The sequence below is a fragment of the Rhopalosiphum padi genome, chromosome 2 (assembly GCF_020882245.1).
Source record: "Rhopalosiphum padi isolate XX-2018 chromosome 2, ASM2088224v1, whole genome shotgun sequence".
Taxonomy (NCBI): Eukaryota; Metazoa; Arthropoda; class Insecta; order Hemiptera; family Aphididae; genus Rhopalosiphum; species Rhopalosiphum padi.
This window is the reverse complement of record NC_083598.1, coordinates 38,776,507-38,793,729: the sequence shown is the minus strand read 5'-3', so window position 1 is coordinate 38,793,729 and position 17,223 is coordinate 38,776,507. Positions and strand designations below refer to the sequence as shown.

The 17,223-nt window shown below is 25.2% G+C and overlaps 2 protein-coding genes across 4 annotated transcripts in view; both read left to right on the top strand.

Annotated features, from left to right (window-relative positions):
• The first annotated feature begins 1,260 nt into the window (after positions 1-1,260).
• LOC132922579 (small ribosomal subunit protein eS21) lies at positions 1,261-3,150 on the top strand. Its single transcript, XM_060986159.1, has 4 exons — positions 1,261-1,435; positions 1,553-1,688; positions 2,799-2,854; positions 2,921-3,150. The coding sequence occupies exons 1-4, from the start codon at positions 1,386-1,388 to the stop codon at positions 2,928-2,930; spliced, it is 252 nt and encodes an 83-aa protein (XP_060842142.1). The 5' UTR covers positions 1,261-1,385; the 3' UTR covers positions 2,931-3,150.
• A 7,055-nt stretch (positions 3,151-10,205) lies between these two features.
• Positions 10,206-17,223, top strand: part of LOC132919158 (trafficking kinesin-binding protein milt) — a 29,822-nt gene continuing 22,804 nt past the window's right edge. The window contains exons 1-5 of one of the 3 annotated variants that reach the window (XM_060980508.1): positions 10,206-10,641; positions 13,695-13,831; positions 14,625-14,747; positions 15,176-15,280; positions 15,574-15,681. In XM_060980508.1, the coding sequence (XP_060836491.1) occupies positions 14,645-14,747; positions 15,176-15,280; positions 15,574-15,681 (316 nt within the window). In that variant the 5' untranslated portion in view covers positions 10,206-10,641; positions 13,695-13,831; positions 14,625-14,644. Of the gene's footprint in view, positions 10,642-13,694; positions 13,832-14,624; positions 14,748-15,175; positions 15,281-15,573; positions 15,682-17,223 lie in introns of those variants that run through there. The other 2 variants (XM_060980512.1, XM_060980505.1) reach the window with 2 other exon arrangements.

Sequence of the window (17,223 nt, the reverse complement as noted above, 5' to 3'; positions counted from 1 at the left end):
GCATATAAAAGGCCTCGGCCACAATTAATTTTCCTCTGGGGCCTCAATTTTTTTCTTCATTTACTATGAGCAAGGATACAAGGTTGTTCATAGGGTAGTGTACTAGAATATACTTTCTTCCTAGCTTCGTCTCGCCAGCCGAAATTTTAAAAATAAAAAAAACGATTATAACTATATAATTGAAGTGAATACTTTAGAAGCAGATCAATAAACGTCAAGCTTTAACGCTGACTGTTAAAATAAATAATATTTTATCTCCATATATTTTAAACAAAATATAATTAGAATATTTTCTTTTTAACAATTTATAGAACATTTTTTTGTTTCTTTTATCCAATATTATACATTTTTACTTTACTAAACTCATAACCTAGCTATATTAGCATTAATACCTATTAGTATACTTGTAGATGTATTAGTAATAAGAATGTGCAAAACATACCTACTTTTGACAAAATTTACAAAATGTAGTCAATAGTCAATAGTCATAATAATATATTATAAAATAAATATATAGAAATCAATTCTTATACTTAATAAACGACGAGAAATAATTGATTGATATCTTCAGAATACGTAAAAAGTAAATAGATACCTACAATAACTATAAATGGGTCTCCACAGTGAGTACGCTTATATTATTGACCTCATTCACTCAGAAATACTCGCTGTATATACACATATACTATATGCATAACTGCCATAGCTCAATAAATAATTAATAAATATATTACACGACATAAGCAATGGTAATGAGCTATAGCCTATATACTTAAATAAATATCATTTTTCGGGTTAATATGGCGATTCTAGATTAATTTTTTGTTTATAGCATTACTAATTTATTACTTATTAGTTATTAATTATTAATTATAATTAATATATTAAATATTCGAGTCTATATAATATATAGACGAAATATGCAAAACAAATTCAATTCTGTATTACATATTACATGAACGTTTTATGCATTAATCAAATAATAAATTATAATTCATATTTAATAATATTTTCTCGTAAAAAAGAATAAGAATGTTTATCTTCAGTTATGTTTAAAGAAATTAATTAACTTATAAAATTGATTTCATCATTATTGTGGAATATTTTTTAGTAGTATGAACCCGGGAAAAGTATTTGAAATTTATGAATATTTCATGGAATAAGCGACGTGACGTGTGTGTACGAGCAATTTTCGCAATCCACACTCAACACATTATTTATCACCAAAGACACTGCAATTGTCTACGAGAAATTTAAGGTTATGTATACCATATCATTCTCGGGTTCTTGATTTTCTTTAGCGTATTTACTTTTGTAAAATCTTTATAGATTTCTTTCGATCTAGGATTTTTGAATTGAGAATTCATATACTTACAAAATTCAAAATGCAAAACGACGCCGGAGAATTTGTTGACTTGTACTGTCCAAGGAAATGGTAAGCGTTTTTCAAATGATGGCAAATTTGTTTTTAACTATGACATCTACAATGTCTCGAGCCACATGGCATTTTTCAGTGTTCATATTTTTTTGACATTTTGTAATTTTTTAATAGCTCTGCCAGCAACCGTATCATTCCCGCTAAAGATCACGCTTCCATTCAGATCAATTTAGCCGAAATTGACTCGTCCACTGGTCGCATTACTGGAAATCACAAAATCTTGACCATTAGTGGAGCTATTCGTCGTATGGTTAGTATATCAAATAAAAATATATTTAATTCATTTTTTGATAAAGGCAGTACATGTGTTTACTAGTACATTTATGTATTATAAAATTTTGTATTTGGTTGGTTAGTTGAGTAATTTACATATTTGACATTAAATTAAATACTTTATTAGTTGTATTGCTGACTTAACATGTTAGTTTGTGCTATTGTATTAGCAACTTAATTAATTTATTCTATCAAATATATTTTCATACCTAAGTATTTAAGACTGGGTACCTTTTGATCAGCTGATATATATTAGCTTAATTAAATATGATTAGTGATTTATTACTAAATGTATTAACTAAAAACAAGTCTATCATTACACATAATATTACTGTCATATTGACTAATCAGTTTTGTAAAACTAGATTATCTTAAATTATTATTGTTTTCATTAAGTTTCAATATGATTTTTAATAATGATTATAGATAAGTATAATTAAAATGTATTAAAGTATACTTTAAATTTATATTGTCACACAGACCATAGTTATTGTTTTCACATCTTTATGTGACAAACATAAAAGAAAAAATTCCTACTATAATTCACATTTTTTCACCAGTTGTACTGTGAATGTATGTTTTATATTTTGTGCTTCTCAATTTTTATTATATCTTAATATGGTAAATGTATTTAATATTTTAATGCTTTTGCTATATATGATGCATATTTGTGTCATTTGCTTACGTACATTTTCATCCATTCTCTTTATTGTTTGAATCAGTTAGAATTCTGCCAGTGTTAGAAAATAATAAACATGTTATGTTTGTCAGTGTCATTGCACATATTATGTTACCAAATGAGTACAATTTTTTATAATGTAAAAATTTTTTCTTAATTTATTTAATGAAAAAAATTAACTATGACAGCATAGGCATATGTATAATTGTGTGTACTTACATGTCTAATATATTAAAACTGTATAGCTTTGTAGAAATTTCAAATTTTCTATGTTTTGGGTCTTTAAGGTTACATTTTTAAATGTATGTTAACAGTCAGTCACACATTCTTCAATTAAACTTGGATATTCTATTTGTAGTACATTTTTACCTAACCTAATTTAGTAATGAAATAAATTAATTTTTTTAGGGAGAGTCAGATGACTGCATAACGAGGTTAGCAAAAGAACACGGGATTGTAGCTAAGTAAGTCAATATTCTTTAGCTTATTTGAATAAAAACTAACTAAATTATCTGTTATTGTTTTTTCAGGAATTTCTAGGATAACTATAGTTATGAATTTATTCTATTTCAAAATGTGAATAAAAAAAAAAAAAAAAAAATTGGTGTTTTTATTATTTGATATTTTATCTATCTAACTGTATTCTAATACAGTATTTAATGAATTAATTATGATCCTTTTATTATTAAGTGTGTAATCATCCATAAATGTATTCTCTCTGCATTAAAATAAAAACAAATAAATAATTTAAAAATTATAACCGAGTTATAGATAAGGTCTAAAACATATCAAGTTGGTCGAGAAAGATTATTAATCTGTTGTGTTAAATAATACCACAAGAGTTAGTCTTAGAAAAATATTATACATATATAGACAATAGAAATTAAAAAATAGTAAATATGATTTTAAGTATCAAATAACGAATCTTAAATAAAAGGTGATAATATTATTAATTCGAGGTTTTAGTTTTCATTATAATGTGTGTCTTTTATGTAGTTATAGTGTGAATATCATTATTATCTCATACTTTGTATCTATTTAAAAAAAAAAAAATGTATTATTTAATATTAATATATAGGGTGTAACTTGTCTATTTGACAAATTAAATAATAGTACAAATGCAATAATATCAAATAGACGAGTTACACTCAATAATATGTTTTATAAGAAGGCTTAATTTTATACCCTTTGTGTAATTGTGTATAATCAAAGTAAAATGTCTAGGTGATGTACAATTTTGAGTTTGAAACTATCAAAATAATAAATGTGGTGTACAGAAGTTTAATCATTAAGCAAAACTAAAATGTCGGATGGTGATCACCACATACCTACATGATATTTATTAGATTCAAATATTATTATTAAATTAAATACTGCAAAATAATAAACTTCAATATTTATATAATTTACTTTTGAATTATTCTCTGTCATATTGCATAGGATGTATCTCACTAGTCGCTATCTTATGTTAAAATTATTATTAAATCTTAATTGGAGGAAGCTAAGTCTTACCTACCCCATAGGATTCACAAATAAGGGTTTCTTCTCTGATTTATGAATATTATTAATTGAACTCAATTATATCTTTTCTTTTTAAATTTAGGTTTCCACATCCTTTTAAAGGTTCCTGTTTTCTCTAAAACTTTTTCTAACAAGCTATTTTTGGATGTCATATAAGATGTAGTTTACATGCGGTCGGTGGTTTTTACACGGACTTTGAACCAGCTTTATTCGGTACGACTTGGTTAATATTTTATCTTTATTACTTTCGATAACAATACTTTGACAATTCGTAAGAATATTGTTCAGACGCTCAGTACGTTACTTATTGCGTGACACAACAATTTCTACGTAATTAATCACAAAATAAATAAATGGAATCTGTGGTCATTCGCTCAATATGTTGACTAACTAAAATATTATGAGGAGTGTTGGACTAAACACAATTTTAGATTCTGAACAAAGTAAGGAATGTATTGATTATACAATGATGTGTTTTTTTTTTTTTGTGTCTGTCATCACGTTTTGAAGTAGAAATAATGCTTTGATTTTTGATTTCGGCCCCTCTTTGAAAAGGAAAATTCATCTAGTTGGTATGACAAAAGTAAAAAATTTCCAGTAGTTTTCAAAAGCGTTAGGAAAAACCCTAAAAAGTGACGGAAAAATGGGAATTTTTACGCATAATCAGTTTTTGACAAAATCGATTTTTTTATTTTGCTGTAACTCAAAAACGAATCATTGTAATTGTAAATACTTGAAATTCTCATCAAATGTTTGTATTAACGTTATCTATTAACAATTACATTTTCAAAAAATGTTTACCTTTATTATAAGTTGTTCTTAATTGTAGTAAAAAAATCGAAAATCGTTAGTAACAATTTTTGTTTATAAGCATTTAAAGTTTGAATGTTTACAAAATATAGATAATTGCGAAAATTTGCAAAGAATTTTGAAGTTGAAACTTTGTAAAATTTTTGTGATTTATACCTAAGGTTAAAAAACCCAATACAAGGTTTTCCATAAGATTTCCTTCAAGTAACTATAAAAAAATATTCCAGCGATAATATAGAAAAAAATTTACGAGCGTATGAAATTTATTTTTTTACGAAATCGAGTAAAATAACGATATATTACAATTTAAATATGGGTAATAATGAAATATATCTTACTAAATACTAATTATCCTAGACTGACAAATCATCTCCATTCAGAATTGTTTTTCATATACAATGATACCTGTCATTGCATTCATATTTAACACATCCACTAAAGTGACCTGGGTACTCTATATCACTACTATACAGCAGAACGATACCAACTTGCCCACCTTTTTTTAATTACCTAATAATAATATTTTGGCAAACAATGTTCAATGTCATAAGAGTACCTATGCATTTTTGTCTTTTGAGTGATATGGCGGAAGTTTTTATGGAATAATGTGTGCTTTGAGTAGTTTCTATGCAAATCAACAATAAATAACACATTAATTTAAATACCTACAATTAATTAACATTAAGTTTGTACTTGTAATTTATAATTTAAATTTTTATTTGTTTTTTGTAGAATGATATATATTATGAAATTATTTTTTATTTATCCATTTGCGGTATACCGGATACCATATTATTATAACAACTCTATTTTTGATACATTATATTATCATTTACTATTTGAAAGGTATTCTATTTTTTATTACCTTATTGCTATATTATAGCTTTTTTATAAATTACCTATTTCAATATATGTTCAGGTATATTGTGTATTTCTTACAAATTAAATAGGTAAATTAATATCAATAATGCTGTATCTGTCAAAATGCTCAATAGTTAATTACAATTATTATCTTATATGTATAATGTATATATACAATTTAATAATACAAAAGGTAACCAAATTATTTTTAAATGCAAATAAACAAATGAAAAGATGTCTGATGTATGCCTAACGGCTAAAAAGTTACCATAGGCGTAACTAGACCTTAAAGTTAGCGGGCTTCAGCCCTAGAATTTTTATAATAAGTAAATTAAGCGGGGGCTCTGCTTCCACACCTCTCAACACGTTACATTAATTGATTATGAATGTAAATTGATATTTTATCTTTATAGTATTGTTATATTATTATAAAACAAATAAAAAACAAAGTGGTATTAAGGTTAAACATTAAAATATTAACATATTTACATAATATTAAGTATTGTTTTAGATACAAGTTAAATTTTCTTAAAATATAAATAAAACTATGATAGTTAAAGGAATTTTATACATAACTATTACAATTTACAGCTTAAGCCTCCGCCGCGTATTGGCAAGTTTATTTTAAATGTCCTCTTTGTTAAGAACGTTTGACAAATCTCTTTAGATAATTTTGAAAATCGATTTGGTAACATGTTGACCTTATATGTAAGTGTTTATTTGACGCATTGCTGAGAATGTTCTTTCACAAGATGCAGGACTCGTTGGAATTGAAAGCATTTTGTATATAAACAATAAACTACACATCATGATACGTCAAATATACAGTTACACAGGGTCATTACATACAATAATATAATTAAATAACAAAAAAAAATAAAACGATATTTTATATTAATGTATAAAAATGTTACTACTGTTAGCAGGAGTGTGGTACTAGGAAGTATGACAGAGGGGAACTAAAATTAATATTGGGAGGCTAAGTCCCCCCTATAGTTACGCCTATGTGAGTTACACAATTGTATGGTTTACAGAACATACACCATAAATTTTCTGTCACACTGTGTATACCTACCCTGTGTTAAATCATTTTAGATTCTTAACTTATAGTCGATACCTACTTATGATTATTGCCTATTGGTTATAGCTAGGTACATTGTTAAAATTAAAGTATAACAATTAACAATTAAAAATAATAATCGTGTTTCGTTAGACTTGAACGTCCCAAATACTTTATCGCACCTCGAAGGCTCGAATATATACTTATTGACTAATAAAGTAATAACTTATTACTAATAAGTATAATAACTAATAGTCATAAAAAAATGTTTTCTCCGATAAAGGTCTAAATTGAATACCAAAAAGTATGCTACTATCAGATTTTTTATTTTTAAATGTTAATAATATATTAATATATTGAAGTGAAACACGAAAAAGTTAATTTAAATACCTAAGGAACTCGTAACATGCATATTGAATCCATTCATATTTTCATAAATTTTATCGCATAAATATCGAAATAGTATAGTCAAAACAATTGTCTAAAGATTAATACTTTTAAACTCATAAAGTCAAAAAATATTAATAACAGTTAAAAAAATAAATACTATTATAATATATAGCATGAAGTCTACAATTATAACTTAAAAACATAAAATTATTAAAAAATACTTGAAATTTTATATCTTAATTTTAATATTACCTACAATTATTATTTATTATATATTTATTATCATAATTAATAATACCAAATAAAACTAAAATTCATATTTTAAACGAAAATATTTATTATCAATTAGACCAGATTGACTAAAAAATTAATTAAAATATTAAAATAAGAAAAAATGCGAAGAACCAGTTCGTAAAATCATTTATATAACATTTTTTTTAACCCGTTAAATATGCAAAAGTATACATAATAAGATTCTGTATGTTATTTATAAATAATACAAGATAAACTACTATTGTAAATTTTAATAAAAAATAACATGCAAATATGTAAGTACATTAAAATTATAATTCCGTGACGTAAAACGTAAAATTAAAAAAAATAGAACAGGTAATTGATAAACCAATTGACCACCAAAAAATCTAGTCCTAGTTACACGGACTTCATAATTTTTAGCTAAATGCTAATGTAAGTGTACGAGTGTACCTATATATTGATATGTATAACTACATATAAAATTATAAGTTATAACTTATAACGCTTGTTAAAACTACTAAAAATACTAACTATTATGATATAAATTATATAATCAATAGTGCTACCTAACCACGATATTGAGTGAAGAAATTTTCTGAACATTGTGAGTTGTGACAATACTGACAATGACAATAATAACTAATAAGAACTAAAAATTAAACACTATCTCACTCATAAACCTGCATATTTAGGTTTGTTTGTTGTTTATACGATCTTAACCTTAAGGAAACCTATTAGTTGCCTATAGGGTATAATAGACGGCGATTCTAAACGTATATACGAATTGCCTATGCGGCTATGCCCTATACCAAGTGATAAGGAGAAAAACATAACATAAATAATATTAGCTCTTAGCTTGCAGATATTTAGTGTTTGAAATTAAAACAGAATATTTTCCAGTGTGAAAAACTGAGAGTTTGATCTACTGTATTGTGTATAAAAGGTTTACAACACCTTTTACCGAGTAAGTTATTGTTATGGATGTGTTAATTTTGAATTGAATGCTAATAATAATTAATAATATGATTATTACATCAGTGGCATCATTTCAGTTTTCAATAGAGAGGGGCAAAGATTTTGACCAGCCAGAATGGGTAAAAAGTACAGTTATGAAAGAAATTTTACCACCTATTTAATTTAATTGATCTTATTTAGATGTTAAATTATTAAATATCATTAATATGTTTTTTAATTATTTTGTTCGTGTTAAGTTTGTAATATGCATTTATTTTAATTGTATTCGAAAATATTCATAGTTTGTTTCTAGATCAATGTTTGTTCAAAATCTTGTTTTGCCTGTAAATAATTATCATGTCACACAATTTTTGTATTTTATTTTTTAATTTCTATATGCCACATTTTCTACTAAATATAATTATAATATAATAAATTTAAGTTCACACACGTCTTATATTCTAATTATTTAACAAAATATTCTTTAGTTTTAGCCTGTAAGTAATTTAAAAGCTTAAAAAAAAATTCGATCAAAAATTTGAGTAGGTAGGTATAAAAATACTTAAATTACTTGATAAATATTATTATTATTGTAATCTGTATTAATAAATATAACAATAATGCATTAGTGTGATAGTTTACTGAATAATTTATAATAATTATGATTAAAATAATTTTTTTTATGATTATTATAAAATATACCTACATTTACAATTTGCATAAGGGTACAACGGAATAAGTAAAAGTTATGTTAAAGAGGTATTGGTTTGAGTGAATAGTATAATCTAGTGATATCACTTTAAATTTTAAATATCATTAGGTACTTATGATTTTATTCTTTTCATATATTTAAAAGTTTTGTTGATGAGTTGCATTTTAGTTTATTGGGAGAGTATGTAAGGGATTGTTTGGGTTAGATACTGATTAGAGGTAGCTATAGGTATTAGGCGATTGATGTATTTGGGTGATTTGTTATGGCTGTAAGGATTTTTTTTTGTATATTGAGAAGCTAGTTTAGAAAGTATTTGTAATTTTAATTGGTATAAAGAATTATTGCTAATACGTAAAAGGCGTATCTGTGATAATGCATAAATTTATTGATGACATGATTAAAGAATATTTATATTTGAATTTTTAACTTTATCCTAAAGTTTGATAAATAGTGGATGACTTTTAAGTTTTAATAGAGTTTAATGTAAAGATTTGGTTACATATACGATATACCTAAATATATCTTTATTCTCAAAAGTTGGAACCAGCTTTGGAGCATTGATAGATGGTCTAGTAACCTGATCTTGTACCTATATATAATATATATATTGAACATTTACATTGATTAGTATGGTTGGAACAAATTATAGCTGTGTCATTAGCGAAGGTAGCAAAATAAATATCAAAAAAGTGTGGTTGATCATTATTTTGATTTAATATTTAATATTATATGGAGTAGCAATGTAGTATAGGTACATGCATAGGTACATCATAAAAATATGAAACTTACAATATTGGATAGGCAACTTCTATGTTTTATAAAGGCAATGCCAAATGTCAGTAATATTCATCACTGAATGTTATTTATAGTATTTGGTTTTTTTTTATAAAACATTAATTATTTCTAGAATTTAGAGTTTCAAACACGGTTGTTGATAGGCTGTAGATAATATATACATTCTACAGCCATACATACTGCGTAATATGCAATTGAATGTCAGTCGTCAGAAACAGAACCAATATACCTGCCATGCATAATGTTTTTTAGTAATTTTTAGTAATAAACTAATAACACGAAGTATGAACTATAGCTATATAACTATAACTGTTTACTTATAAGATCAATTTAAATAATAATATTTCAAAGATATAATATTTAGCGGATAATGTATTTCTTTTTTCTCGGCGACACTGCGAAATAACCGTTATCAGTGTGTGATAATAGCAGCCCAGCCTTTGAAACAGCTGCGAACCCCCCGTGACCAGTACGATATTCTGTTTATTTTGTTTTCGCGCTCCCGTTTGTTAATTTTTGCACTCTTGCAGTCTTGAACCTCTCTTCTACCGTCCGACCATAAGTTAATCTACTGATTACTCATCTGTGGACGGCCCCCCCAGAGTTGGAGAGTCACCAACAGCATTGACTATCGGCTCTCGGGAAATGATTCATTAGTATTTAGCCGTCGACAGTGTCGTTCGTCGTCTGATTTAAATCCGTTGCGATTATCGTTATCAGTCGTTTTTATTGTTCGCGAACGCATTCGTTATTGTTTCGTTTGTCGTTTTGCCGTCTACGATGTCGTTGTACTCTTGTTTTATATCATAAACCATGCAAAGCAACCCGCCGTTGGGATCCGCGGTTACCAGTTGAGTTCTTCGTTATTGAGCTTAGGGGACACAACCGTTCACGTAAGTACTTAACAAAACCCTCGAATTTAAAGTGTGATAGAAAGATAAACTACACCTATGGCGTTGGTCTTCAGAGGGCGGTAAAACTAGGATAAGTAATTCATTCCTCCCCTGATTCGTGTTTATGTTGTTTTAATTTTTATTTGATTAACTTTATTTTGCTCTTTTTCTTTTCAATCAGTTGGCCGCTTAATAAGTCTTACTGTTGATTGTTTACAAAATAATTGCACGTACAAATTTTATTGACTGATTAAAACAGTTGTGGTATCTTAGTGTAATCAACAAATATTAATATGCCTAACTAGTGGCCCAAGCGTTAAATTAATCAAAATATCTATGATTACAGACATTATCAACTATATTTATCCGTGTCTATGATTTAATATTATTATAATTATGTAGGTAGAGAAACAGGTTTTTACTCATAAAAAGTTAATATAACATAAACTTATAATTACCATTGTTGACATAACGATTAATTATATAATATATTTATATTTATATAAAAAATATATCAATAATAGATATTAAAATTGCACATGAATTATGTATGTTATAAATGACTTGTGCAAGTAACTATGATAAATTATTGAATGATGTACAGTTAAAAATTATGACTACTGATTAAATATTAAATTAAATTACAAATATTAGGTCTATAAAATATCAAATGATAATGATGTCATAATGTTGTTTTGTGTCTTCATACAATTAAAACTTATTATAGTTTAGTTAAAAATGAACAGTTGCAATTGGTGTGTTGAGAGAAATGTATACGATAAAAGTTCTTTCAATATTGCTATATTGTTAATAGAAAATCAAAAAGAAATTAACCTATTTTACTTATATTCTTTATGTTTTATACAAGCTGTTAAGACCTTTTGCACACTTCTACCAAACTTTTCCATCCATTCTGTCCATTTTGTCGTTCAATCACTGACTCATCGATATATGAAATATTCTTCATTCTATCTAATTATTACTAGAACGGTCTTCCCATTGGTCGCTTTTTTGTTAGGTTTAAATTTTCACCAATTCACTAAACATAGCCAGTCCACACCAATCATTTGGCTTTTAAAAAACCAGGTTATTTAGCTTATTATATTTTAACCTTTCTATATCGTGGTTTTTCACTTTTTATGTTCCTCATTTTGTTTTCAAACAGGTCTGTGAATTGTCTATAACATTTTTCTTTTGAAGGTGAATAGTTTATTTTTGTCCCTTTGTGTTTTGGAACATATCTACATGTATACTATACCATCAGATGCAAATATGAGGTATTATACAAGGTATAATACAGTTTCTCTTTTGTAGCTTTGGGCAGTACTTCTATTATTGGTTATTGTTATTTAAGATTTAAATTTAGGTTTTTGATTTTTTTAGGTACCATATCTACATTTTTTTTTAGTTTCATGGGTTATAAACTGATAAATACCTATTATGTATAAATAATTTAATGGGTGTGTATACTCTATTCTAAGTTTTTCTGAATAAATCTATGTAAGTTTATAACATTTTCTAGGTTTAAATAAATATATATATACATCACATTGTTAATAAGAAATATCTAAACTTATTATTTTTTATTTTTGTTGGTAGTTTATTACTTATGATTCTTTTATTATTTATTTTATATCTATTAGTAAATTGAAATGGACTTAAATTTTTAAGTACTTAATGATTTGTTCTTAAAAATAAATATTGAGCATTAAATAATGTCAAAGCTCATCATTAGGTATAAGTTATATGATAGATTTTAGATTTTTATGACTTATTATATAAGAAAAGTATTTGTGATTTATTGGTGTTTTGTTAGAAGTAGGTAATAACTATAGATGCACTGATACATGATCTTTGAGCTTAAAATATATTATGTGTTTATTACTTCATACAATGTGTACTTGTTGTACTTAGAAAATTATGATTAATTTTTATAGAAACAGGTAGTAAAAAATAACTTAAATAAACTTGGCTACTAATTTAATATTTTCAAGGTTAAATAAAAACAATCTCAATTTTAACCTATATGCTAAAAAAATTTTGGGTCTTGGTCAAATGGTCAATACTAAATCTGTTAAGATGTATCAATGTTTATTATTTTTTCTATCTATGAATATCTATAGATGTTTTTAAATTAAATTAAATTCAGAAGTTACTCTGGCATAGCTATTTATTAAATAATCAAATCTTAGATTATGTAGTTTAACCAGAATAAAAAAGTTTCATATTTTTTCTCAATTTCCTTTTTGTACATTTTTAGTTAAGTCCAAGTATTATAAAACAACCTAAGTACCAATCAAAATATATTATCTTTATAATTATTATTTTATTCTCTATTATATTTTGTCTATTACTTAAGTATAATTTAAATTTGCTAAAAAAAAAATTGATTTTATTTATGTAATAAATTGTGATTGGGTGTGTCATTTTGGAAAAAGTTTACTTTTGAGTTTTGTTAGTTTAATAGCTGTAGCAATTAAATGTGAGGGGGATTTTATTGTTCTCAACCTCAATGTATTAAATATAATCGGCTAAAATTGAAATGTTTTATGATATTGTTCTAGTTAAATAAAATTATGATTAAATTATATTTAATTTTTCATTTAAACTGTTAATTTTATTTATTTTAATTAAATTTTTCATTTTTATGATGGTATGATAATTAAAATATTTTTTCAGTGTAATTTTGTTTCTTTGATTTCAAAAAAATATTTAACAATTTTTAATATTGTTTGTAATTTAAGCAATGTTTATTATAGGATAATTTGTTAGAGATTATAATTTTTAGGTATACAAGTTTTTTAATCATAACGAAGTAATATAATAATTAAGTAGTTATATTAGGTATTATTTAATTTTTTTTTTATTTTAATTCATAAATAATATTGTGTGTACAATTTTTGGAGGGTATAATATTAAACCTATTATCTAAAAACCATCTAAATACTTTTTATTCACATTATTATAATATTACTTGCTTACATATTATTAATATATAATTGTTAATAACTTTATTATTATAATATAAAAGCACTTTTATTGTTTGTTTTCAGTTATTAGCAAAATTGAGGCCCACTGAGTTATATTTTAATCAAGCTGGAGGCGTCCGGGGTAAAAAAGCTGCTTCGTGAGTCATCTCATTTGAGTAGACAAGCCTCGAAAAAAACCTGTAGCGTTTATACTTTAACTGGTAATATATGTTAATTTTACAAGAATTATTCTAAGGGTGTAGACATATTAATTATATATAAAAGTTGTCTATAGTAATTATTATGCTTTTATATTCAAATATCCTATCACAAACCATTTTGATTCTGTTGCTTGTTTGGTTCATGTCCAAAATGTACAGGTGCCAAATATCTAGTGCATTTTGTGCCGGTATTTTTAAGCAACAACGTCACAGTCTGTCAGCGATTGATGGTGTCTAAACAGTTTCATTTACATGTTTAATATAATTTAATTGGCTACTTTAATTTTAATTTTTCTTTTTTGATAATCAAAGTACTTAATACATATTTAAAACATTGTAAACTCTGCATAAGAGCTGGGGAATAAATAATAACAATAATAACAACATGAATGTTGATCAATTTTCAAATATATAGTGCACAAAAGAAAACTGTCTGCATTTTGTAACTGGAACTAATTCTGATCAAAAATTTCCACTTCATTGACTTCATAACCGTATTTTCTCTAACATAGCCATATGGAATGGTAGTTAAGTTTGTGTGTTCTTTCATATCATCTATTCAGTTTATTTAAGAAATAATTTGTAATACTTTTAAAGATACCATGCTTCCTTTATGTTTTACCAGATTGTGTGGTCGTAATCAAGGTGTGCATAAACAAATTTACATTTTATGTTTTTTTAAATGTTTTATAAATTGTATTAGATTTTTATGTTTTCAATACATCTACTTAGGCTTGTTTTAGTGTTGATATTCAAAAAAAAAAAGAATATATTAATTAAAAGAATTTGGTAGGTTTTTAATTATTTGAGGCAATGTTTCCTTGGCCTGACGATCATGTATGTCGACCACGATTTAAAAACAAAGGGAACAGATTTGATCAAAGACAACAAGACATTTTAAATACTTGGGAATCAGGTAGGTCTGTTTAGTAAAAAATCAAGTGTTCAGTGACTAAATTGTTTTGATTTTTTGATTTACATTAACAGCTTTTGTTTAGGAACATATGACTAAATTTATAATCTCACGTTGAATAATTTATGAAAATGTCATTTGTACTAGGTAGCAGTTATACGTCACAGAATTTGGACATACACCAATAGAGTGTCTACTTAGTTCATAATTTTAAATGATTTATTATTACTGCTTATTGCTTTGAATACTATTTCAAATTGATTCTTTGGTTTAAATTAGCAAACTGTTTTGTCACTAAAATTATTACTAACTAAAATAAACAAATTTACTAAACACTTAAAATATATATAATATTCAAAATCTTCTTGTTTCATATTTTATAGAAATAACTTACACTTACATACCTTGTTATGACCATTTTTTTTTTTTAGAAATATGCAGTAATGACGAACTTCCAGAAGTTGAGTTAATCAGTTTGCTGGAAGAAACCATACCACAGTATAAATTGAGAGCAGACACTTTAACCCAATTTACTGGTAAGAAATTCAATCATTTGAATTTTTTTTTTATTTTTAATACTTTATTAACTATAAATTCTTTGTTAATGTTTATATTAAATTTCCATACAATTATTTTAATTAAAAAAAAGATATAATTTAGTATGTATATTGACATTTTGTATATTTGTATGCACATATTATTAAATACATTTTTAACTTTGTGAATATTTTAAATTTTTAAAAAAGGAACCTAAAATAATATATCTAATATTTTATTTTATTCTATTAATACACCAATTTATTGTTATCAATATTTTGTACAATTTTAGGTTATGAAAATAAAGATTGGTATATTCCAAGTCCAGCATTAAATGAAGACGAAGTTGATACAGCTAGTCTTTCAAAAGAATATATTCGTGAAACATTAAACTATTTTCGTAAGTATATGCAATTATTTAGTATAACTTTAGTATTAAAACTGAAAAGAAAGATCGATGAATATTGCTTATGTTACTAAATAATTTAAATAATAGATTGAACTACATGTACATGTAATTATTTGAATTCTATTATTTAATTACTTTAACTACTTCATTACAATTACTAAATATGCAATTAGGCGTATTAAATGGAACTAAAAGATAAAATACTCATTAATATTGTATATTGTATTATTAAGATAAATAATAGTTATTTATTTCTTTTTTTAAATTGTGTATTATATTGAATAGAAAATGTTTATATTTTGCTTTTATTATAGTAGGTAACTAAAAACTATAAGTTTTAAGAGTTTTATTTTAAATATCTTAAAATATTAAATATAATTTTACTCGTATAAAATTCAATAAAATAAAAATAATTTGTGGACTTAGAACATACTTGAACCCGTTGTAGTTCCTAATTTTTTTAATATAGTGTAAATTTGTTGGAAGTTAACAGTTATTTATTTTTAGTAGTAAAGTCCTGGGTTGGTATCTGTATTTATTTCTAAAAATGTAATTATTAATTATATACAGTTTTTTTTGTTTTGTCTAATGTTATTATATACATTTATAGTAAAAAAAAATGAGGCGTATGATGAACATTGGGTATCCAGTTTAACTAGTTTTAATTAAAATGTTTCAGTCTTATGAGTTGATTAATGGAGGGGAGGGGGTTCTTTTGCCTAGCATATCATCTTTTGGTTTCACATTTTAATTAGGACTAATTTCATTTGTATTTTTGTTTTTAAAAATGTTAAGTTTTTTTCATATGTAAAAAATTATACTTGATCAATAAAAAATAGGTAATTTTTTTATTAACGGTTATTATAAAACTACTCACTTTACTTTATTCTTTACAATGATAATTCCTAGAAGTAAAATTCTTAATTTTTGTAATATTTTTCTATTTTATTATTGATTAGATATTATTTAACTGGGCGCCCGGGAATTGGGTCACAATTAGCCTTTTTTTCAAAAAGGTATACGGTAATTAGGCCACTATTTTCAACGATTTTTATTATTGTATTCGGTAATTGGGCCAAAATTACATTTTAAATTTAATTTTAAGATAAGTTTTATTGGGAGTTTAATCAGAAAATTAGAAGCATACGAACATTAAAAGCCAGGAAACGAATTTTTATTTGAAAAAATGATATCCTAATGAAATTAAAAAATACGAAGAAGGAAAGAAAGATAGATCTGTATTTGTAAAATCTGTATCATATTATTTAAAAAAAATTATAGTTAATACTGCAGTTAGATACATACTTGTATATTTTTGTGTTATACATTTATGGACCAATCTCCGGCTATATTTTAAAAATATAGATTTAATTTGTGGCCCAATCTTCAGGTACTGAACGGTATGCTAATATTTTATATGGAGCAGGTAAATAAAATGTGGCCCAATTACCGATCGTCTATATAATTTTATATTTAATTACCTTCATTGTTGTTACTTAATTAACAAAAAAGCTAGAGGTTGCAACAGAAATT